The sequence below is a fragment of the Melospiza georgiana genome, chromosome 5 (assembly GCF_028018845.1).
Source record: "Melospiza georgiana isolate bMelGeo1 chromosome 5, bMelGeo1.pri, whole genome shotgun sequence".
NCBI lineage: Eukaryota > Metazoa > Chordata > Aves > Passeriformes > Passerellidae > Melospiza > Melospiza georgiana.
This window is the reverse complement of record NC_080434.1, coordinates 3,114,081-3,139,103: the sequence shown is the minus strand read 5'-3', so window position 1 is coordinate 3,139,103 and position 25,023 is coordinate 3,114,081. Positions and strand designations below refer to the sequence as shown.

The window sequence follows — 25,023 nt, the reverse complement described above, 5'->3', positions numbered from 1 at the left end:
CAAAACTCCCCAGTATAGGAGCACCTCAGTTTATAGTCAGGTCATATTTCGAAGATGACCTTCAAGATCTGCATGGATTAAAAGATTAAAAACTAAATTAACTCACTTTCTAAACCAAAAAACTGCATACATCTGAGATTCTTCTGAAAACGAGAGTCTCTTAGTTACAGTCTGCTGAGTAAAACTCTATCTTTTGTTCAACAAATGGACTTTTCTATTTGATGCCTGGAGTATAACTTGTGGAGATATTAAGTGTTCATTGAACTTGAAAAATATTTTGATCAAAGAAAGGCAAAAGCTATCAGTTAGCAAAAGACTCAGCATTTGTTGTATGCACAAATGACCTCATTCCAGGCTACTAATTGACATACAACATACAACTTGCCCAAGAATTGCTGTTTGGCAGTTTGCAGGCCTTGATCAAGATACTGGGACCCTTCAGTGTATGTTGAAACATCCTATCTTCTCTAATACCTAGCAATAACCACCATCAGGTGCTATAGGTCCAAAAAGGAAGGCCTTGGGCAGTAATGTGATTCTCCATTTATTTAAAAAAATGGAAAATCTGAAAAAAATCACAGAGGACTTCAGATATAACAAACCTGTTACCAGGGTTCCAAGGGTCTTTCAGGGTGAAGAGAGAGACGAGAATCTTGATCTCATGATCAGAAGGCTGGATGTATTAATTTATGATATATAATACATTATCACTATAGTAAAAGGAATAGAGAGAAAAGTTCAGAAGCTGCTATGCCAAGAATAGAGTAGGAATAGCATAAACAAGGGAGCTCTCTCTGATTCTCCCAGAGAGAGCTTGGTCTTTGATTGGCCCTTAACTGTACACAAGCAACATGGGCCAATCACAGGTGCACCTGTTGCATTCCACAGCAGCAGATAACCATTGTTTACATTCTTCTTCTGGGGCCTCGGCTTCCCAGAAGGAGGAAAAATCCTAAGGAAAGGATTTTTCACAAAAGATGTCTGTGACACAAATCCAGTAACTATTTGTTGTTTAATATTTGCAACTGTCTTCTATTTCATTTAATACGATCCTGAATTTTGTTTGCATTGATTTCTTATTTGACATCTGATTTGCAGTGTTTTCTGGGCTCTGTTTCAAGGAAGACTATTGTTGACGTGTAATTTCAGCATATGGAACTAGTAAACTGGTTTTAATCTGATACAATACACAATGCTGCACCATTCACAAATCAGTAAATTATTCTATCCATCTTTTTGCAGCCATTTGAGGTGGTATCAAGTCAAACAGAAAGTTCTGCCCTAGTGAAACAGTAGATTCTTCACTCAGATAGTGGCATCCTGACTCAGATGAAAAGGCTCTAGATTGTTGATTGTAAGAAGAAAAGATTGAGATTTAGATTTAGGGTTTGTTTTAGTAGCATTTGATATTTTATTTCTCTATCTCCTTTGTCATATACATAATGATAGCCATGAAGTTGTTCAGAATATTTTTGGTTGGTTGTTTTTTTACCTGCTGGAGCATTCAAGTTCATGAAATTATTATGGTATTCTCATTCAAATGGAAAGGGTGTGCACAAAGGCAAATCAAAATGAAAATTTGGGTTTTTCCTACCATACTGGTGCCTTCCTTTCCTCATTTCCTCTGAGAAACTTCTCCTCTTGCTCCACATCACAACCAGCAGGTGTTGTCTCATCACAGAGAGTAAATCCTCTTCCATGTTGAAGCTGTTTTTTGAATAGGACTGCCATAAGAAATGTGGGATTTGGTTCTGCCAGGCAGAATTAGACCTAAATCAGGTTAGAATCCAGTAATTTATTTCCTGAGGTGAAACAGTTCAGTAATTCCTGCCACCTTTGCAGGAATGAGATTTGTGCATGGATCACAGTGGAAATCAGCAGAAAGCAGTATCAAGCAAGTGCACTGCCAGGGAGATGTCATCCTGAAGAACTGGCTTAGGCTGCAGCAGGTTTTGGTTTTGTAACTACCAAGTCAAAATGAAGCAGAGTCAAACAGAAGAAAACTCTTAATTGTATTGTAGATTATTCAAATAAATTTTGAACTTTGATCATCAAAAATGTTTCCATTTATAAAAATGCTTTGATGAGCTATTCTTTTATTTCTGCTGTCTGAATTACTGAACCCTACATGCAAGATCCTGATATAGCTAACATTTAGAATATGGACAGCTAAATTGATACAATGAGGGACTTAAGACCAATAGTAAACTTATGTGTTGAGCCCGTATGACCTAAGAAGCATTAGATGATTTTGGCATTCTATGCACTTTAAATTTCTGTCTCTTCTCCTAGTTTAAATCATATAATCTCTGGATTTCAGAGAGGCTCAGGAAATGTATACCAGCGGAGAATTTGTCTCAATTTATTTTATAATTTTTTCTATAATAAATATGTCCTATAATAAGCAATAACTCACTCATCATCATAGAGTCCATAATACATTTTTTCTCTGTACACAAGAACAACTTTGTTCATTTGAGCAACAGCACAGCAGTGCAAATGGGGGTACATCATGTGAGTAGCAGGTCCAGTGAAAGAAAATGCATTTATTTTCCAAAGTGATCATGCTCATTGTGATTCTCTTTGAAGAACATTTCTGCCTTATTTCTGAACTTCACCAACAAATCCAACTGATGCCCTTACAGATGCAATTAAAATGATTTGTTTTAGAAAGACTGATACCTAAATTTGAGAACTACTGCTTAAAGGAAATATTTTTTCTTCCTTTTTTTTTTTTTATTCCTCAGGAGTTTTCTTCTGAAACAGCCATCAGCAGAAGATGCCCCTTCCTCAGACAAAAATCTAAAATATAGTCAATGGATTATAAAAATGAAATGTTACAGAAGCTTCTGATGAATGTGGGTATGACTACATGTTGCATGAATGACACACATGTTCTCGGTAAAATTTTTCCAAAAGTGCATGATTGGAGATTCTTTTGTTTGTTGGTTTGGTTTTTTTTGTTTTTATTTTCTTGGGGTTTTTTGTTCTCTTGTTTTTTGCTTGTGTTTTCATTAGAGCAGTAGCAAACTAGAATAACTGCCCAATATCTGAATAGGAAAGCCCAGATAAGAAGTGAAAATTGAAGAAACTAATTTCTTGGAAAAAAGTTCTAACCTGTTTGTGACACCAATTGAAATGTGCACACACATACACAGGCAAAACAATTATTTTATTTGAATACTAATATATGTTAAGCAACACAAAAAATGGTCAGTTCGGCATACTTTGTTTGTAAATATTCAAATACAGGTAGATTTTGTGATTGCATCCAGGGACAATGAAAATTCCGTAATTTGATATAGAGGTGAAAATTTATCCAGGAGTTTTGAAATATTATCATAATTTTATAGGGGAGAAAAGAGAGACTATGTTGCATATGTGTGGTTATACAGGATCAATTCCAGTGCAGTGTGGGTGATAGATGTGTCCCAAGGTCAGTAGCAGTATTGACAAAAACAGTACCCGTTCAAAGTAAACATTAAAGATGAGTTAGCATTGCAGGAAGTAATATTTAACACAAAGTTTTGACTTTTTTTTTTTTTTTTTAGTAGAGTGCAAACCTGATGCATGCATCCAGACTTACTATGTGTTCAGGTATGTAATCATTATTGCAATAATGCACTGGTATTCAGTGAAAGGTTTTCATAGCAACAAGACAGTGCAAGTCGGAGTTTTCATGGATTGTATTTTGTGGTTAACTTATGTCACAGATTAAGTTGTTGCATGTGAAATAAATCTTAGAATTCTTATAGCATAGGAAGCAGTGAGTGTTCAAGTTGCTAGCTTGATAACTGTATTTACTAAACTATCTGGAGAGTCAGTATTAGTAATGTCATTTCAGTGGAATATTGTTCCCAGTCTAAGCAGGAATGAATATTCTGCTGTTAAAAGGTATGCCAAAACAGCTGTCACAGCTGCAATTGTAATTTTCTATGTAATTTTGAATTAATGGTGAAACAGTACAAGTGTAAATCAGTGTTAGGATTAGCAGTGCTTAATAAAATTAATTATACACCCTTTATTGAACATACCTAAAGAATGATTTTGTGGTTTTTAGGATGAATTGGATTTATCGGACTTTTTATTTCCTTTTCTTACTGCCTTCCGTTTACAGTGGTAAGTTAATATATAATTCCTGAGATTTACAAACAGCATAGAGAAACTCTTTTAGGAGGGGAAAAGATTAGTAACTGCAGTCTGTCTGCTCTTGAGGGAGCTGTTTATTCTGCTGGATTGAGTTTAGTTAGGTTTGTGTAACTGGCATAACCCTACTGTCTGGCACGGAACTTTCTAGTGGGGCTTTACTGACACTGTCCTGGCACCCCTGTGCTGCCACCTCCCCCAGCACTCGTGGGACCATGGCATGAGTGTGAAATTGGTGTGATGGTCCCTGTTCTGTGCCCAGTGGCCAGGTCAGTAGCCTGAGCAGAAGCTGGGGAAGGAGGCCCTTTGGGGCTGCAGGAGGCAGAATAATGTGTGTCTTGCATGATGAGTTAATGATTTACTTTATTCCAGCAGCAAAAGTTAAACTACAAAAAAAAACTGCGCTGTGCTTTTCTGAAATTCCCTTTCCTGGTAAATTATTACTAAGGACTACCACAGGTATAAGTCCAGTAATGTATTAGCTGTTTTCTCAGAGAACAATTAGGTAACACCTTTTTAGCAAAAACAAATAGATAAATGAAATATTATTTAAGAAAATGTTTTACCTGGCTTTAAGTCTTAGAAGAAAAAATCTTGGAAAATTTTGGAGACCTAGAAAACATTTTAAGTAAGTTAAAGTTTTCAGAACTGGCACAGTTCTACATGGTGCATAGTTTTACAACATAAATAATTTTTTTTGTGTTAATTTATGCTAGAAGAAGATAAATAGGATCCAAAATATCTGATACAGTAAATAATTGCAATATTCTTTTCTTTTAGCTTTAGAATTCACTTGGTGTAATCTAAGAATTGAAAATGTTTTTAATGATGAGCTGAGACAATAAAAAAATGCTAATAAGAAAAATAAATACAGTTTTTTAGAGAAAGAGCTTGAAAGTTTATACATACCAGAGAATTTGGATGTTTATATAGTTCAATTTTTTACTTATGAAGACTTAACCTTTGAAAGATATTAACACATCTAGCAAACATGTATAATAATGCTTATTTATTCCTTTCTTTAAAAATTATGTATTATACCTGTGTGCAGGAAATGCTGAATTGCATAGTTTATAATCATAAAAACAAATAAAATCCACTTGTAGTCTTTTAAAACTGTCAAATCCAATATGATGTTACTTTTTGTTTTCATTTTAAATATCACTTGATACAGTATGATCACTCTAAAGTAATAGATTAAGCCACTAGGTAAAATGTTTTCAGTTGTGTTTCTACCCAGTCTGCAAAAGTACATTATTTTCTCTTTATCTTTTCTCTTTTCTCTTTATCTTTTCATTGTGAAGAAGATTTGGGGGGATTCTGGGTGGAGTGTGAGAGAGCCGAAGGTATATGAAATCCTGAGAGCCATTGAGGCTGTGCACAGTGGCACCACTGTGACTGAATTCAGAGGATGCCTGGATAAAATAGGATTGTCTTTACAATATATAAAACTTACAATATATAAAACTATAAACCTTTCTAACTCCTTTTGTTATCGGCACTTCCTCTTCCTGGTTTTACTCATAATGATGTTCTGTGTTGGCCTCTCTCAGGAGACGCTTCTGCTTTTTCTGAGATTTGCCATGGGACAGCCTTTTGGTGCCCAACATGGTGCCCAACATGGTGCCCACCACAGTCCTTTTTGGTGCCCAACATGGACTTTTCCTACTTCCCCCTCTGCCATGCAGATCTGCCTTGAGGCCCATCCAGCTTCTAGGGTTTCTTCCTGGGCTCAAGCTGCCCCGCTCCAGCATTGGGTATGAGGCAGAGAACAGAGGGAGACACCCTAAACAGAATTATTTCTGCTGGAGTGAAAAGATGAGACTCGCTACTCATCTCCCCCTTATCCACTTTTCCTGACAAAAGCAAGGTTAATGATGAAGAGGAGAAGTGGCTCTCCTGGTGAATTGAGTGTTCCTGTCTCTAATAATTGACAATTTTGTTATTCCGTGTCAGAATGTGTCACTCAGATCTATGAAAATACATTCTTCCAAGGAGGAGACCTCACTACAGTTTTTACACCGAGTGCCAATTACTGCCAAATAGTGTGCACTTACCATCCTACCTGTCTGCTCTTCACCTACTTGCCAGCCACATGGACTACAGATCCTGCAAAAAGGTAGAACGTTCCTGTACTTGCTGGTCTCCTGTGATAATTTCAAAACCTGGTAACATTTTGACATAACACAGGCATGCAGGGAAAGGTGCAGGGTTGCCATAGGAAAAAATGTCTAGTATCTCTAAAACTGGTGATCTAAGAGTAATTGCTTGAATTCAAAAGGTTAAATTTGACAATGCCCAGTTTTTCACACTCACACACTGGCCTTTGAAGGAAAGAGAAGTGACTCTGCACTCCCTCCTTGAGGGCATGTATTTATTGTTGAGGGACAATATGAATAATTTCACATCTCCAATGATCCCCTGTACTGTTCGCCATCCTTTCTATTTAGTATATTTTTCTCACAATTAAGAATTTCAGTAGCCTGAGAGAATGACGTTGTCTTCTCTCTATGCCCAGTGCATTTCTGTCCTCCCAGCCCTGGGCTCTGCTTCTCTTTTTTTTGAGACCTCTTGGAGCTCCCACAAACACAAAATATTCTCATCTGCCACAACTGCCAACAAAGTGTGTGAGGCTTGACCCTATTTTTCTTCGAATTACACTTGTCAAAATTTTCATGTTGACAGGCTGCATTTCACCTGAGAAACAGTTATGAATGTCCATGTTGTACTGCCAAAACTGTGAATTGCTGCATTTTAAACCACAGGTTCTCCTGCTATTTAAAAGACAGCGATACAGAAATGCTGCCAAAAGTGGATATGGAAGGAGCTATCTCGGGACATTCCTTAAAACAGTGTAACCAAATTAGTGGTAAGATATGGTTGTTCACATGCATATATTTTATGCTCTGCATTGCATAGCAGCTGTTAAAAAATTAGCATTTTGGGAAGAGGAATGGAATCAGGGAGGCAGCCAAGCAGTAATTTCTGTGTTCTTTGCCAGACCACTTTCAAACACAGGCGACAAAATCTCCACTGGTTTTACTCTTCAGGCCCACCTATCCACCACTCAGGGTCCTGAGATGAGGTAACAGGGAAATCATGTTCCTGCAGTCACAGTTTCTTTTGCCAGAGGTCGATGGCAGCCCTTGTTTTAACTACTGTTTCCAGTTCTAAAGATTAATTTACTACTAAAATTCCAGTCCAGAAAGTGGCTCATATGGCCTGTGTGACCCTGTTTTAGAACTCTGAGGTGCAGATGCTTAGCAAAGCAAAAGTGCACTGTCACAAAGTGATGCTAATACTTTTGTGATTCTGTGTAATAACTTTTTTAGCAGCTGTATATTTTAGGGTATATGTACTTTACATGAAGACCTAATGTCAGCATGCCATGCCTGCAAGTTATCATCAGGCATATTAAAAGCCTATTAAATGTGTTATTTTGCGAATGTTTTAAATTTGCACTGTCACAGTGATGTCATTAAAAGGAGATCAACTTTAAGCATAGCGTGGTACCTTAGAAAAACAGAATAAGGAAGAATATAGTTATTCACTTCCCGACTTGCGGACAAATAGTGTCTTACGGATGTCTTAGTTTTTTAGTTGTATTGGTATAGCAGCTCAAGATGGCAGAACTTAGTGGGTTTTTATGCAAGTTCTCCACTGTAGCTGTGATCAAGAAGTTGTGCTCTCTTTTGCTTGCCACTTGCCCTTCAGAGCAGTCAGGCCCCTTAAAAGCTCTTTCCTGCCAGTAACCCTTCATGTTTGGATTTCTGAATATCTTGGAATAGAAAGAGATTTCAGTGGGATGTTATTTTTTATTCTATTTGGACTAATTAATATCACTGAATTACTCTAGAATCAGACTAAATGAAAATCTATGCATACATGTTTAAAAATGCCTCCAATCATTGGCTGACTCTTCTTCTGTGAAATGACCTTCATTTCAAGCCCCATAGTTGCAGTCCTCTCTCTGTGAAGTGTAATATTCTGACTCAAGTGGGAAATGTCTCTTGCTTTTGAGGCCAGAATATGCCATTTAACCTGTTCTATGAATTTGGAACTGGGAAAATATATTTTAATATTGATTCTGAGTTCTTGCTTTGGTGAGTGTCATCCTGTTCTCAGTCAGCCACAGTGGTTAGAGCCCCTCTCTCATGTAGGCAAAGGCACTGTAAAAGTCTGCCAGTTTTTCCCCTTGCCACAAGGTACTACACTAAACCTACATTTCTGATTTGGTGCTGGATCTGTGTATAAAGTCTGATGTAACTGAGGGGAGCGTGGGATGTGGCATCTGGATTATGAAGGATGTGTCATAAAATCTGCTATCTCTTGGGCAATTTGGGGCAAGGGATGGGGAAAAGAATAGAAGTACATTTTCAGAACTTGGTCTCTCTTTCTTCACAGCTTGCAGCCCAGATGTCCATGTAGGACTGGATATGGAAGGGAATATTTTTGATATTTCTATGGCTGACAGCTATCAAGAGTGTCAAAAACGATGTACCAATGACAACCGTTGTCATTTTTTTACATATGCCTCTGAAAATTTTCACAATGCAAGCTTTTGGTAAATACAGGTTGGATTCATTCCCCTGGACAGCCCTGTGCCTAAATAGATTAAATCACAGAGCACTCTAAGGTGCAAGAATTTACTCAAGAATATTCAATTTATTCCTCCTTGAAATGTTTGTGCACACTTACAGGTAGGAAAATATCAATTGTAAATTGGCTTTCATTTACCTGTTGGTGAGAAAGACAAACTCGATTATAATAGCCTTGAAAAAAATCCTAAAATTCTCTGAAGATACTGAGATGCAAATTATGTTGATACCTGTGCTGCATTTTTGCTCTGTTCAATCTTACTCTGCTTATTATTCTGGAAATGGCATCATCAGAGTATCCAGAGAAATGATTTCATGATTTCATTTTAACAAGACTTATTTTTGAGCTCTTAGTCTGCTCAATTGTGGAAGTTCAACATTGTTCAGCGAGCTCTGTTCATCAGTTGAACTCAGTTCTGGAGGCTGGAGATTGTTCTGGCCCATGGCCAGACCATGCACAATGGTAGGAATTATGGGTTCAGGAGGATGGTTTGGTCCAAGGAAGAAGACCTGTTTTCTTACCACTTTCTTTGCTTTTTTTATTCAGTAAAAAATGCTTCTTGAAACACACCAGCGTCGGAACTCCAACCAACATAAAGGCACTTGATGGGGTTGTGTCTGGATTCTCTCTAAAGCCATGTCAGCTTTCTGAATTAGGTAACTATTTAAAATATCTGATTCTGATTAGTTTTAAGGGTCATGTATCCTGAAATGCAATCTATCACTCACATGTAGAAATGTTTCATTATGTAGAATAATTCTAAAACAATCTTATTCTTAAAATATATTTCATACACTCAGGGACAAAGAGGTTCATTCTTTTAAATTTTTCATGTTATCATTTGTCTTACAGAAACAGTTCCCTTCTTTAGAGATCTAAAGAATTCTTTCATAATATTAGCTTGATGAAATAGTATGTTATCTTTGTATCATGGATACAAAAATTAAAGATAAAAGCACATCAGATTCAAAGATCAGGGGAAATATGGATCTTTCTACATTCTGCTTGTATACTGTGTATGCACTTGAAAATTTTTTTTGAAGATCTGCAGTTTTAATACAGCTGGCTAATAGGAAAGGATGCAATATGCATTTTGTGGGTGATTTGTGATGAAAGGAAAAAGTCTGTGCTTGTTCCTGCAATCGTTACTCATACAAAATTCTCAAGCATCTAACAGCGTGTATAAAAATTCTATTCTCAATTGAAACATCTTTCTCTTTTTCTTTTTTTTCTTTTTCTTTTTTAAATTATATCTCCACTTTATCTTACTCTGTGATATTTTCCCTTCTTAATGATGATGAGGTTACTCTGCTTTCGTTTAGCCTTATTTTGTCTCACAGATAATCTAGTTTTCCTGTATAAAACACATTTCATAGAGTTGTGTATCAATATATTGCTTTCTAAAATCAGTGCTTGGTTTTACTGCTGGGCAGTGCTGGCACAGCATCAGCACTCTCTCCCCAACATTCCACCCATCAATAGTCTGGGGTGGGCAAGATCCTGTGAGTGAATACACCTAGGCCAGCTGACCCAAGTTAGCCACGGGGACATTCCATGTCTTATGATGTCAGCTCAGCTATAAAATCTAAGGAAACGAGGAGGAAGGGCAGGCATTTCTTATTTGCAGTTTTTGCCTTCTGGAGCAACAACTATGTGTGCTGAAGCCCTGCTTCCCAGGAAGATCTTCCTAGGAAGTGGTTGGATATCACTAGCTGGTGGGAATAGAAAATAAAAGAATTGGGTTTGTCCTCTTTGCTTGTGTGTGTGCAAACTTTTGCTTTTGCTTTGGTAAACTGCCTTATTTCAACCCATGTGTCGTTTTCCATCTTATTTTTGGTCACCTGTCCAGCTGGGAAAGGGGAATGATAGAGTAAGTTGCTGGGCACCCAGCATCCAGACAAGGTCAACTCACCACAGTCCTTTTTGGTGCCCAACATGGACTTTCCCTACAAAACAGTTTTTACCTGAAACCTCTAGTTATCTGGCTTTTACCCTTCTGATCCTCTCCCTGATCTTTCTGGTGGGGGAGTAAGTGAGTGACGGCATGGGGCTTGGTTGTTGGCTGGGATAAAACCATAAAATCATGTGAAAATCAATCTTGTTCCTCCCTGGCTTTCCCTACTTTCTGTGTCTTGTGAAAGAGGCAAGAGCAGGCAAGAGAGAGAATAAATAAATTGTGTGATCTTAGAAGCCTAGACAACACTGCTGCATCAAGAAGTCATCTAAGGAGGTCACCTGTCCTAGTCTCAGACTGATCATCTGTACCTGTCCAGACAGAGATTTGTGTAGTCTTAAAACCTTAGTAATGTCTTCTGCCTTGTTTTTTTGTCAACATCTGAAATGGGTTTATTTCAATATTTGTTCGAGGTTTTCTTCTGAATTTATTCAGTTCATTCCTTTCTAGGTGGCCTTCCATTTTCTGCCTTTGCCTCTCTGACTTTATTCTTGTGCATACACACTACTACGCATGCATAGCAATTTGTCTTTTTCCTGCCCTTTGCAAAGTATCTTCCTGGGCATCACTGGATGTTGAGCAAGTGATCACTGAACGTGTTCCTTGAGATCATGGGTTAGCTTCCCTTATGTTTCAGATTCACATTTTTACTTTAAATATAATTTCCTTTGAAACTATCTGTTCTTCTGAAGGTTATTTCCCCTTAACATAGGATCTTAAGTACTAAATGTGAGAGTTAATTGACTCTACTTTTCTATATTTCTGATTGTATTTTTTTACTATTCTTATTGTGTAATTACTTCCCAGTATTGTTGTCCATTCTTGCCTATGTTTTTTGAAAATCTCATCAAATTAACAGGATTTGGAGTAAGCTCTGCCTCTTAGTTTCATTTTCTGAAGTAAGATGTTCCCAAATGTTTCTATAACACACTGGGCAGTATTGACTTGGTTGCTGCATTTTCTCAACAGCTCAAGTTCTCTGCTGCCACCAAATCCTGTCTTTTGAATCATTTCACTATTTTTACTATCTCTGCAGTTAGATAGGTTCAAGAAACATCCTCCGTGCTGATGCTTCCAGATTTTCTTTTTAAATTCTTGCACTAGAATTGTAACTGAGACTTCAAGTATGTCTTTGAAGAAGGATACTCATTAATCTCTTTTTAAACATGCTAGAATTTCCTGTAATCTCTATGCCCATTGTCTGGTTGTGTGAACTATGCATCCAAGCTTCTGTTGTGTTTTGATATTTTGGCTATGTCAAAGGGCAGCAATCCTACTTACTCTGCCTACTTTTCAAATAGTAAAAGAAGTGTTAAGAAGATCATCACCTTATTTTTTTTCTAGTCTTCCCATGAACATGATATGCCCATTGAAAATAAATTTAAATTTTTCCCTATTAGATTAGCAAATCTCTTCTGTAATACATAACTAGCAAATCTCTACTGTAATACGTATTTTCTCTTTTCCTCTATATGAACCTTATCCCTGTAGTGCTCTCCATGACTTGACATATTCAAAAATATTCTTGAGAAATAGTTTTTAGTTAAAATGTTGTCTTACCTTTCCAGTTTACCAATCACAGAAGGAAAATGGGGATAAAGATAGAAATGAATAATCTGTAAATCTCAATATTCTGATGACATACTAAAGTTTTTTGAATTTTGATATTTTGTTCTTGTTTTATACAGATTGTCAAATGGACATTTTTGAAGATCAAGTGTTTTCAGGAATTAATGTTACAAGCTTTTTCACTCCTGATATTTCTGTCTGCCAAACTATGTGTACATATTTTCCAAAGTGCTTGTTCTTTACATTTTTTACCAGGAAATGGCAAATAGAATCTCAAAGGTGAATATGACAGTTAAATGATATCATCCATATAGATTATTTAAAATTTATTTTTTAAAAATACAAACTCTTTTTTTAAACACTAATTTCTTATACATATGCAAACTTATGCTAAAAGGCTATTTTCAGTAAAGTGCAGCTTCTGATGGGTTTTGTTCAAAAATTTGTAATTTCATGTGGACATTTCAACTGTTTTCCAATGTGATAAGAACTTTTTTATTGTGGTTGTGTATCTGGTCTTAATCTGAAAAGAATTATGCATGTCAAAAATACACTGAGCCTCCAGATTGTTTTAAAGACTTAAAGCTGAATTTTATGGCATTATCAAAAGAGCCATCTGGTTTCCTGGCAGGGCAAACTTATTTTCTTGAAAAGATTTTTCAATTAAGTTAATGGCTTTAAAAATATTTCTATTTTTCTTTCTTCTTTCACACTTAGTAGTGAGAATAGTTAAAAATCAACATTGCACACAAATCAGAAGAATAGGATCTCAAAGGAATTTCAGGGAGAAGCAAAGCTGAGATGGCATGCATCTTCCAAAGTCACCTCCTCTGTATATGTGTAAATACTGTACCACTTTTAGTAGTATACTTGTATGGCATTTCACAGCACAACTGATTGCCTCAATTTAGTGTGAACTAGTGAATCTAGGGAGTGCATTTTTGTATGAAATACTTCTACAGATTGAGATTTGGGAGAAAAGAGTGCATTTAGGAAAGAACCTTCTTTTACCAGTACCTAAACAATTATTTTTGGAATGTGAGAACAGGTTTAGTTATTGTGAAAAATATTTAATTTTAGAAATCTTTGCCTTCTGAAGACATCAACAAGTGGAATTCCAGAGGAGCTCATATCACAAGAAAATGCTGTATCAGGCTTTGGCCTCCTAAATTGCAGAAAATCTGTTCCTGGTAAACAATAAATTACAATAAACCCGCTAATTTTGAATTAATCTCAGTAATAACTTTCTGATGCTTTGAATGCAATCATTCTTACAGCCTGCACTTCTCGCACTTACATGCAGATGGATTTTTTGGGAGATGAACTTGCTGTCACTTATGCTAAAGGACACAGAGCCTGTCAGCAGGTTTGCACAAACATGATCCGCTGCCAATTTTTTTCCTATTCTCTCCTCCGAGATTCATGCAATGAAGAAGGGTGAGATATATTTTTTAAAATGTTCAAAGATTGCTGAAATAATAATTCCAGACATGTGGTGGGTGAGTTAATGTATGTGCTGTTCAGTGAAAAAAGTACAAGCAAATTGTTTGCATTAATTCATTGGCAGAAAGTGTGAGTGTCACCTAAGAATGTCCTCAAATGGATCTCCAGTGAAAATAGTACATGGACCAGGAAGTATCTCTGGATACTCACTAAGGTTATGCAAAAAAAAAGCCAGTACTGGTAAGTACAACTTTTTTTTAATGAAAAATAGATGGTGCTTCCCTGATTTCAGTGTAGGAGGCCAAACAATATTTTTTCTAAGTGGTTGCACTGTCCCAGTGGGTGATCTTGTAAAGTTAGTGTGTTCTGGAAAAGTGAAGTCAGTCATAGTTGTCACCACATTTCTCTTCACAGAGAAAAGCAAGGCACGATTCTTCACAAGAATATTTCTGTGCTTCACATTCTCTGAACGTCAGAGAAAGGAAAAACAATTCTAAACATTTGCTGTGCCTGTGTTTATGCAAAAGTAGAATGCAATATGAAGACTGTTTACCCAAAGTGATGGTGTTTTTTTTCCTTGGCCTATCAGGGCCAAGGGTGTGCATGTGTCAGGACTGTCAGATGACAGTCACGAGATTCTGTGCAGTTGTGTGCAGAGTGGAGTGCTTGGCAGATTCAGTTTAGATTTAATGTAATATAATATTGTATAATATAGTATAATAAAATAATTAATTAGCCTTCTGATATCAATGTAGTCCTCCTCATTGCCATCTCTCCCCTCATTGGGGTTGCCTGCAAATTTAATACATAGCAAACACTGGAACAGCACCGTGAATTTTATTTTAATAGACTTTATGACCATAACCCATGAAAAATGCATCATTTATCACCTTCTTCACAATAGGTGGTGCCTATTCAGTCACCAGCAGTAGTCTCATCTTCATTTCTCATTGGTGAATGCAAGTTGCCTTTAAGCCCGGTTTCGAATTGCTTCTGCACTTTTACAGTGTGCATGCAGCATTCTGCAAGAACCGTCAGGATCGTTGGTGGGACAGACTCGTCCCCTGGAGAGTGGCCGTGGCAGGTCAGCCTGCACGCCAGGCTGTCCCGCCAGAGGCACCTGTGCGGGGGCTCCATCATCAGCAGCCAGTGGATCCTCACCGCCGCTCACTGCGTCGCCAGGTGAGACCCCAATGCCAATGAGCCTCGAAGGTTAGCCCAGCAGGCAAGGGAAATTGAGGCCTGCCCTTCAGGGTAATAACAACGAGAGCTAGAAATAGGTGAATTGCTTTAATGCAGCCAAAAGGTGAAATTTTCGGGTAGACATTGTTTTCTTAATGTAACTGGAAGTCTCCGTATTTCTCCTTTTTTAGCGCTGCTAAATTGTACTGCTGATGCTAAATTATTTTAATGAATCTAGAAGGTGAAATTCTAAAGCACACAACAAATACTTACAGAACCCTAGGCATTCTCATGAGATACGAGTTTTTTCTTACTGTAATACTGCAGCAGGCTATTTAGTCACAGACTGACTGTTTGCCTTTTCCCCTCAGTCTAGAGAATCCCAACATTTGGCGTATTTATGCCGGCATTTTGAGACAATCAGAAATAAATGAGGATACACCCTTCTTCAAAGTGGAAGAGATTATTGTTCACTCTCAATATAAATATGCACATATTGGATATGACATTGCTTTAATGAAACTCGCTGAGCCTATGAATTTTACTGGTATGTAGCATATTGCAGAGGAATTGTGAAAATGTGCAGGATGGCACAGGGCTGGCATTGCTATGGCAGTGCGTGACACCTGGGCTGGCTTCCTTTAACATGCAGCTACTGGGGTTTGAGGAGAATCTGTTCTGTTGGCTTCAAAAAGAAAATGGGTGGCTCTAAGTTACGTGCTGGGAGTCACACATAGTGCAAGGGACAAAGCATACATGGAAGCTGTCATCAGGGGTCGTGTGGGTGAGCCCACGAAACCTTACTGTTCCAATTGTCTCTGCTGGAAAAACTAATGTTTTCTCTTGTACTTTAGATCTTCAACTACCTATCTGCCTGCCACCAAAAGAAGACACTAACATATTTTATACTGACTGTTGGGTAATTGGATGGGGTTACAGAAAAGAAAAAGGTACAGAGAAATACTTTTAAACAGTGAATGTTTGTATATTTAAAGTCAATGTTTTTGACAAAAAATCTCTCCTTCTCTAAGAAAAGGAAAATTATTCTCTATTCTTAGCGACCACTATTCCTTCTAGACAGTACTTTAACATAATTCTTTATTAAATTTGATTTCTAAGACACCATAAAACATAAATGAAAGATGTATGAAATTATCATTAAATAGCTCCATGCTCTGACACAATAATTAATTTTATAAATTGGTTCAGTAGTTTGAAGTATTTGAGATTTCAATCCTCTACATACATCTAACTACATCTTCTACAACACTCAAATACCCTTCCTTAGATTTTAGTCTAAAATACATACCTGGGTTTTGCACACTCTTTTTTATTTTTTCCTAGCTGAAAAAAATGGCAATAATTTTACCACTGAACTGTTTTGAATTACAGTCTGCACGTAACACATGGTGTTTTTTTATGTGATTGTATTCACATGACTTTAGAGGTATGTTGCTTTTCTTATTCTGAAGATTGATTATAGACCATGCCAATGACTTGTGTTTTGATAGTATATGAGATTTGAACTCCTCTGATTTTATATGGAACTAGGCCAAAAAGCTCTTAATTACTAAGCTGTGGTTTTACATCTCTTTATTATACTTTTAATATGTTTATATAGATGTATATGCATCTCTTTAAAGAGAAGCTTTTCCTTTATACACGTGCCTATCTGAAAGTTATAGTTCAACATGAAATCTAACAAATTTAGGCAGTTACTGTACAGACAAATTTCTTCTGTTAATTCCTAGAGAAAAAGCTGGTTTTAAAAACTCTTGTTTAGTCTATGTGCAATTTTCTCCATCTTAAAAACTACTGTGACAGAGAGCAGCACAGATTTGGCAACTGGGAGATTTCAAACTTATTGCAACACTTTACCAGGAAATAATAGTTACTAACACAAAGCAATGCTAACAGCAATGCTCCAAGGGGCAATGTCCTGAGAGCCTTTCCAATATGAGCATTTGTTGCACATCAGAAGCGAGTTTTGAAGCTTTTCCAGCCATGAGAAAGAAGACGGCACCATAAAAGCATTTAACTTAGAAGACAATTCACATTGTTCGCTAACACAAAGGAAGGAAAATCAGCGTAATGAACATCTATTGATACTCCTGAAGCAGTGACATTGTAATACCAGCATATGGGGATTTCTAGAGTTGAATTTTAACATTTATTTTTTAGAACCAAACATTTCTCATCTCATACTGCCTTCCACATAGGTCGGGTCCAAGATATTCTTCAAAAGGCTCCTGTTCCCTTCATGTCAAAAGAGGAATGCCAGGCAAGGTACCGGAAGCGCAGAATAGGAGAAAAAGTGATCTGTGCTGGCTATGATGAAGGAGGAAGGGATGCTTGTAAGGTAATGACAAACAGCAGTGTATGGTTATATATTCCAACCATATGTTCAAATATGTAAAGGAATAATGCAATTATTTTTAATTGTTATCAGAAAAGTATGATTATCAATAGAGCTCTTGATTAACTTGTCACTTTTGGTTGTCAAAAGCACTGAAAACCAAGGTATATGGAAAATATTTCTTATATGACATTGAAATCTTTGGGGATAGATTCCATGGATAGGAAACTGTGAGTGTGGATATATAGATATCCATTTAGGGAATAAAACAGTGTTCCTTCAGGCTATCAGAAATCCAGAGAGCATAAGTATAGTACCTTGAAGCATTTCTCCACTAAGAGCAGATTTCCTATGTGGTTTCTATTTTTTTTTTCCATTTCTTGGTAGAAAATAGAGTGCCTAAAATCTTTTTTTAAAGCATCCATTGTGTATAAACCAGAAGGGAGTGTGCTAGTAATGCTATTAAAATGCATGGGGAGTAGAAGGCTGAAAACAAACAGTGAAAACAGCTCTGTTCATAATTAGAGTTGAAAATGTCACAACAGCATGAGATCCATGAGCCAAAGTCTCTGCTCAAGAGTAAACTCATGCACTTTCACCACTTTAAATATTCTGAGTTAATTTCTGCAAGAAAATAGTTTGATTATTAATATTAAATTCTCTTCCAAATACAGTTTTCACTGCAAACATTTAACGCTTAATAATTGTACGCTGAAATGTTACTATTACTATGGTTAGTTAGGAATAAAAATACTTGGAGCTGGGATGTAATTTTTCCTCTATGCCAGTTAAGCTTTTTTTTATCTGATACAGCGTAACAGAACATGGAGAGGCTGTTTCAAAAAAATAAAACACTTGCTGTTGTCCTAAAAACTCATAGCATCTTCTCTAAGGAATCTTATGTTCAGAAAGGAATAGAAAAAGAAAACACAAAGGCGTTTTATTGTGAGTGGAACAGAGTCACTCAAGCAGGAGAAGGCATGTAGAGAACTGAGATACTAAAAATATGGTCTTAAGAAAAAATATTGCCAATACTACATACAGTCTTAAATCACTATATAGATAAGGCAATAATGATAATAAAAAGAAAATAATATAAACCAGTAGTTTTGAACTTTTTGTTCAATTGTTTGCAATGACTATTTAGAAAGCAACATACTAAACAATCAGAATACCTGCTTCAGTCCTCTGTTAATGAGCTGTAAATGAGAGTGGCTGAAATCTAGGCTGTTGTGCTGGTGGTAGCATTGAATTATGCTGATTTTATTCGCAGTTTTCTTTGTGATAGAAATACTGATGAGGCCTCTTCCTTGCGTGCTCTCTCTTTCTCTCCTGTGGCACAGGGAGATTCAGGAGGGCCGCTGTCCTGCAGGCACGAGGAGGTCTGGTATCTGGTGGGCATCACCAGCTGGGGCGAAGGCTGCGCCCGCCCCAGGCAGCCAGGAGTCTACACCAAGGTTGCTGACTATTCTGACTGGATTCTAGAAAAAACTACACAGTACGAGCATTACTGACTCACTCAATGTGTTGCTGTGGAACAACAACCCTCAGGGCAATGGGATAAAGTGTATTAGTGCTTTTTTTCAATGGTGTTTTTTGTTAGCCTGCAGTGTAAAGTACCTGTTTTAAAATGCAGAAAAGCAGGAATGAATGAATTTTCCTATTACTAAATAAAAAGCAGTACTAACAATAAAGTCTGTGATCACTGATTTGGCAGAAGAAAATATGGCTGAGCCACAGACTTCTATTCTTGCTAGCATAAAACGGGAGTGGATGAGGTTGCAGGACATGTATGGACCTTGAAGCTGGGAACTATTTCTGTTTTAGGAGGCTGCCACACAGCAAAAAGAAATTCCCCTCCCTTGTCTAAATGTAGCTCAAATGGGTGAACCACTTACAAGCTTACTGCAGAGCTGGGGGGAAGGGAAGCTGAGGCATGGAAGTGCTTACGCAGTTGCATTCCCTTAGTTTCATTGGGGAATCAACCAAAAAAGTGTCAGTACTAACCAAGAAAACAAACCCAGAGGTCTTGGCAGAGGGACACGCATGGGTGGAGACACCACCAAGCCCAGTTCATGCTGGAAAATCCCATCCTGCAGCAGTCTGCCAAGGGTTTGCACAAGCGTGGTTTACCATCGTGCTGTGATCTCCGCTGGGCTGTGATCTTCTCAGGACCAAGGCAGGGAGCTCGAGCCTGACCAAGTTACCAAACACCCAAGTTATCTATACACAGATGTTCTGGAAGCACACAGAACACAAACAGTGGAAGGCATAACATAAATACTTTTTCTTCTTCGTTGCTGCTCTCCAGACTTTTTGCCTTCCCAGCTGCAAGGTCACTTGAGTGTGTTTACAATCCCCACCAGCCTTCCACTTTTAACCCATTGCTCCCAATGAGCTGTCACCTACAGTATTCTAATTTATGTGGATAACTTTGTGATGAAAAGCTTAATGAGGTTCTACTTCTCTTAAAGACTATCCAGAAAATCAATAAAAGTATCCCCTCCCCCAATATATATTTTTATTTTCCAAATACTTAACTCTGTGATTAAAAAACAGCTTTATCCTGTTCCTATATCTCCTTGTTTCCTTTTATAATTTTTTGTTACTTTGTGTCAGGTAGCAAACATATTTCATGGCTGAAATTAATACTAGTGTGAGAAACAGGAATCAAAAATTAATTACTTTCCCAAAGAAAGAAGCAACATTTTACACTGCATCAGCAAGGAGAGTAGAGTACCAACACTGTCTTTGCCAAACTTTATGAGCTTGTTTCCTAATCATCTACATTAACCATAATTGCTGAAAATATGTTCCAGAGTGCTACTTATAATTGCTTTACACCACACTGGGAGGTAAGCAGCAGGAGTGGCTCTGCAAGTAAATGAGGTCATGAAACTTAGGAATTAAACATCAAATTGTTTGGAGATAAGAATCAAGCCGCTGAAAATTACTTTTGTCTTTAATCTTTTATGCTTTATTTGTAAATAATACTGAGGGGGGAAAAAAAGTGTAATTCCACGCTACAAGCTTGTGCTCCTATCTGTGTCTGGAGTCAGGGTGTACAGTGCTAAGCTGACTGCAGTCAGCAAACCTGACACCCCAAAGCTGGGGTGTCAAAGTATTCAAAGGCTGGGGAGTTGATTTACTTTGTTTGCATGTTTATTTTTAAAGAAGTAGAATTCAGAGAAGGGATGAGAACAGTCCAGACTGGAGAGGAGAGGAGAGGAGAGGAGAGGAGAGGAGAGGAGAGGAGAGGAGAGGAGAGGAGAGGAGAGGAGAGGAGAGGAGAGGAGAGGAGAGGAGAGGAGAGGAGAGGAGAGGAGAGGAGAGGAGAGGAGAGGAGAGGAGAGGAGAGGAGAGGAGAGGAGAGGAGAGGAGAGGAGAGGAGAGGGTCTGGAGTCACTGGGCACACAGTGCCAAGGTGCCGTGCCCTGGGAGTGCTGAGGGCAGGACATCCCTGCTCAGAGAGCCAGCAGGAACAGCCTGCCGTGTGCTGGGGGAATTGGATCGAGGGTGAGAGGCAAGGCACGTGGGATTTTTGCCAACACTGCAGAAGCAGAACAAGAGATATGGGAGGGGGCTGATTTGGTCTCTTCATGCTCTGTTTAATCCGCAGCTGGTTTAAAATAACAGCAAACCTCAGACATGCTGTCAAAAACCTAGAGACTTCAATAAGGGACTGAGAAGGAAAAAATAGAAAACAGGAAAAAAAAAAAAAAAAGAAAGATTCTTGGCATTCAAGTGTGATTTTGTCCCCGTGGGGAAGGAATGTAGACAGCTGGAAAAGAGTTGCTGACGGAAAAAAGGAATTGCTTCAGTAGGGAAACAGAGGCTGAAACTCTCTAAATAAGAATCATCAGGAGACTATCCAAAATACTTGTCTCTAATACTCAAACTGTGTAGGCTAAAGAGTATATGCAATGTCAATCTGACAGCCTTTAATACCTTCTCATAAAAATCCTGTCATCAGCTTTTTCAAAGGCACAAAAAATGTGTTATTAGTTTTTTTTTATTTTCTTTTTTTCCTTCCCTCAATTTTGTTTTTTTGTTTATTTATTTGTTTGTTTTTTCTGCTGAAACTTTTTCGTTTGTAAGTACTGCAGTAACACAAAGAGGAATGGCAGTCAGCTGTGCCCTGTAGACCTCTGGAGCTCCGTGTTTTGTTTCTCAGAAATCTCCCAGGTGACAGCAATATGCCAAAGGAAACTCAGCTGTTCCTGTGGAAAGGACCAGTGATCTCAATGACTACAGACATCCTTCATGAGTAGCTGTTGACCAGATAAAATACCTTACTGCAATATATTTTTACTTACAGCAGATATCCTTCAATAACAATTTATGTTATTTGTCAGTCCATCTGTAATAAATTCCTGATGGCTAAAAGTGAGTACCAGGAATATCTCCCAGATACGTGGAGAATGCAGGAATTTGTGGTGGCTATATGAAGTCCTTATGACTTTGTTGAAATGAACTACATAAGGGAATGTCTGATCTTTTTGTGGGTTTATACACCAGCGTGATATGTAATTCATTGAGACCTTTAGACTCATAGACAGAAGTATATTGGTGTTATTAAGTGTTATATTGCTTGGGCTTTCAGGTATCAATAGGTGACTTACACTAAATGAGAGGCAGTTTATGACCTTTGTTTATTCTCCCTTCTAATCTACCTCTTTGGGGAAAAGTGATTTTTAAAAACTGACGACCAAAAAACCCATCTCAATCTCATTAAGGAAAAGCCTGGTCTTATACTTTAAATCTTCCTCTGTTCATGTTGGAACAGAAGATAAACATCAGTGCTTTAGTTGTTATTCTGATTAATGACAAGTGTCTCCAGTTGTCCTGAAAGTCAATAAATCTCATATTATTACTCAGAGATGTAGGAAATTTGGAAGGGGCAAGGGCTATTGTTGATGCATCTAATGACAGAATTAGTCTGGCCTGATTTTTTTAGTACAAGCAAGATCTCTGATCCCAGAAATTTTCAAACTTGTTCAGATACAGATGAAACACTTCATATGTGCTGTGACAGTCTGGAGAACAGTTAGTTAAGCATAAAGTAAAGACATATTCTTTTGCTGCTCAAATGGACTCAAATTTTAACTTGTAATAGCTTTCTCTGTAATCATTTAAATAGAATTGCAAAGTAGAAAACCCAGTTTCCCATTAAACTGGCAATGCAGTGTTTCCCACCACTGCTGGTGATTTGCCCAATGTCTGAGTTTGCCTAATGTCTGACTTCATGAAAGTGACCTGAGCTGTGAACAAGAAGACATAAAGCCTCTCATTCCTTCTCGCTGGGAGAATTCAAAATCCTTGCAGTGAAGATCTAGAGAGATCACCTAGTGAGTCCATTTCCTCTGCTTTCCCAGCAGAGGGGAGTGGAACTATTTGGTATAAGCTCCTGGTGTAAGTTTAATTTGTTCTGTAAAAAATTATTATTCTGCTGTAATGAAAAATGAATCTCTGATGCTGAAAACCAGAAAAATGGATGGAATTAAAATAATTCACAATGGCACTCCTCATAGTAGGAGAATGGTGAATTCTAATTCTCAGCGTAATTTCCTATATGTATGGAGGATTCTTTGAAAAATTATTTTTAGGTGCTTTTTTTAAAGTGAAATATCTGCATTTAAATACATTCAAATTGCATTTCTACTTCAAATAGGAGGCAACATGATTTTGCCTTTGAGCAATTATAGCAGATATGCAATACTACATATTTATAGTGAAAGATTTCCTGGAGTAGTAAATTGATTGTTTTTCCTGTGGTCTTTGTGTTGTAAATCACATTATGGATATGTATAGATGTGTCAAAATTACTGGGGATTGTTGAATGATGCAAGAACTTTTTTTCATGTCTTATGCAGTGGAGTGGGAAGGAGAAGGAAAGTGTGGAAGGAGAAGGACAAAGGAGCTGCTGCTCCTCCCTTTGGAGCTGTTTTGGCAGATGACTTGATGCTGAACTCTATTTGTTGGAATAAATAGAATGAACAGTTAATAAAACATTTATACAGTTAATACTGAACGAATCCACACAATCCAAAACTTTGGACTTCAAAGATTCTAAAACTTTATGATTGGCAGGATGGACTGGTGTGAGCAGTAGAGTTACTGTAAACACAGAAAATAAATGGGAAAAGTGGTTTTATAATTATTTCCAGTATATTTATTGTTCTTATTACCAGGAAGTTTTTTATGGCTCCTAGTAAACCTCTGATTTCTTTAGCTTTCACTAAAATTTCAGGGGAGAAGAGAAGAGCTTTTCTCTGTATTCTAAAATAACTTTCAGTATCTTGTCACTAGGTGGTGCTTTAGCTTTAATTTGTCTTGTGTTCAATGGCTCTGATGAGAAAAAGACCATCTAAGAGGATATTTTTATTTCCATAGCTGAGAATAAGTAATAATAAATAATTAAATTTCCATCTTCATTTGTAGAATTCAAAGGCAGCAGGTATGTTTAGCTCCACATTTCTTCATGGTACAGGAACATAAAAGACTTTAGGATCTGGAGGCTGACCAAATCAAGTTAAACACAAGCCTTTTGCCCACAGTTCCCTGCCTATGGAACCCTACAGAATTTCAAAGTTAATAAATAGGCCTAAAGCCACTGAATGACACAGGCAGGGCCCTGAGCACATCTGCTCTCTCTGGGGGGCTTGGCTTGTGGCCAGATTGCCTGGTCCTGAATCAGGGAGCTTGGGAGACAGAGTTGGGGGAACGGGCTGGGGGAGCTATGTGTGAGCCTGGCCCTCACTACTGTGCTTTATGTGCTTAAAACAAAATTACCCTGTACTTTATTAATATATGAATGGTTCCTACAGCCAAAACCATACTCATCTGTTAAAAATTCCTTTGTGAGGTTTTAATATCTGGAAAAGCCTGTAGTGAGATTGTTCCAGATGGTTCCCCTTTGGTTGTGTTCAGGGGTAATGCTGGAGGCTAATAGTTCAGATTATCATCTCTTCCCAATTCCGAGCAATTTATCCATTTCAGACAATGTCCCAGGTACTACAGGTCCTTGAGCAGAAGAATAAATAGTATCTTACTCTTCTACTACAGCTCTAACATTTGAAAGTGGCTGTTGATCTTAGTAAATCTTGGACCACTCAGGCAGGAGGAAAGAGATGTTTGTTCTGTGCATCAGTGAACAAAATAAAGATTTAGAGTTATTATTATTGTGGATTAAAGAACATGTGACTTCAAGTTGTACCAAGAAGGATGCTGAAAAAACTGTTTGGGGTAAAGAGAGTCAAGCAATGGGTAGGGGGCAGCTGAGGGTGCTCTGGAAATTCCATCACTGGAAGTATTTGGGGCTAGGTGGTAAGTGGCCATGTTGTGACGGGCCCTGCCTTGCACTTGTGATGGACTGGACCTTCCAGCTGCTGCCTGTGATCATGAACAGCAACACAAAATAATGGGATTTGGTTTTTTTTCTACATATGTATTTTTGAATATTTTTATATTTATTTTGCATGCCTGTCTTTAACTGGTTCAGTCCTTTCATTCTCCTGCAGCAACCAAGAATTTTTTATTATGGGCTTAGTTTTCTTTTTCTTCAAGAGAAGTTGTTTTTATTTAGAAGACTCAAGACCTATAAAATAGGCCTAAACATTACTAATATGAAGAAATGACTTAATTGTGCTGTCCTGTTCAATGTGATTTTGCCACTAGCACGAGGAAATACCAGGCTTTGTGCTGACCTGGTTGTGTGGGGACCCAGCACTTGTGTGTGCCTCAGCCTGAGCTGTGGGGACTTGGTTTAACTCTG

At 37.7% G+C, this 25,023-nt stretch overlaps 1 protein-coding gene across 1 annotated transcript; it reads left to right on the top strand.

Moving 5' to 3' along the window:
* The first annotated feature begins 2,816 nt into the window (after positions 1-2,816).
* Positions 2,817-18,936, top strand: LOC131084112 (coagulation factor XI-like). The gene is made up of 18 exons (XM_058025228.1): positions 2,817-2,858; positions 3,354-3,436; positions 3,497-3,507; positions 3,552-3,597; positions 4,061-4,119; positions 6,103-6,265; positions 6,912-7,015; positions 8,551-8,710; positions 9,292-9,401; positions 12,388-12,547; positions 13,349-13,458; positions 13,546-13,705; positions 13,836-13,951; positions 14,719-14,893; positions 15,265-15,440; positions 15,748-15,843; positions 17,113-17,252; positions 18,593-18,936. The coding sequence occupies exons 1-18, from the start codon at positions 2,817-2,819 to the stop codon at positions 18,761-18,763; spliced, it is 2,082 nt and encodes a 693-aa protein (XP_057881211.1). The 3' UTR covers positions 18,764-18,936.
* The last annotated feature ends 6,087 nt before the right edge of the window (positions 18,937-25,023 follow it).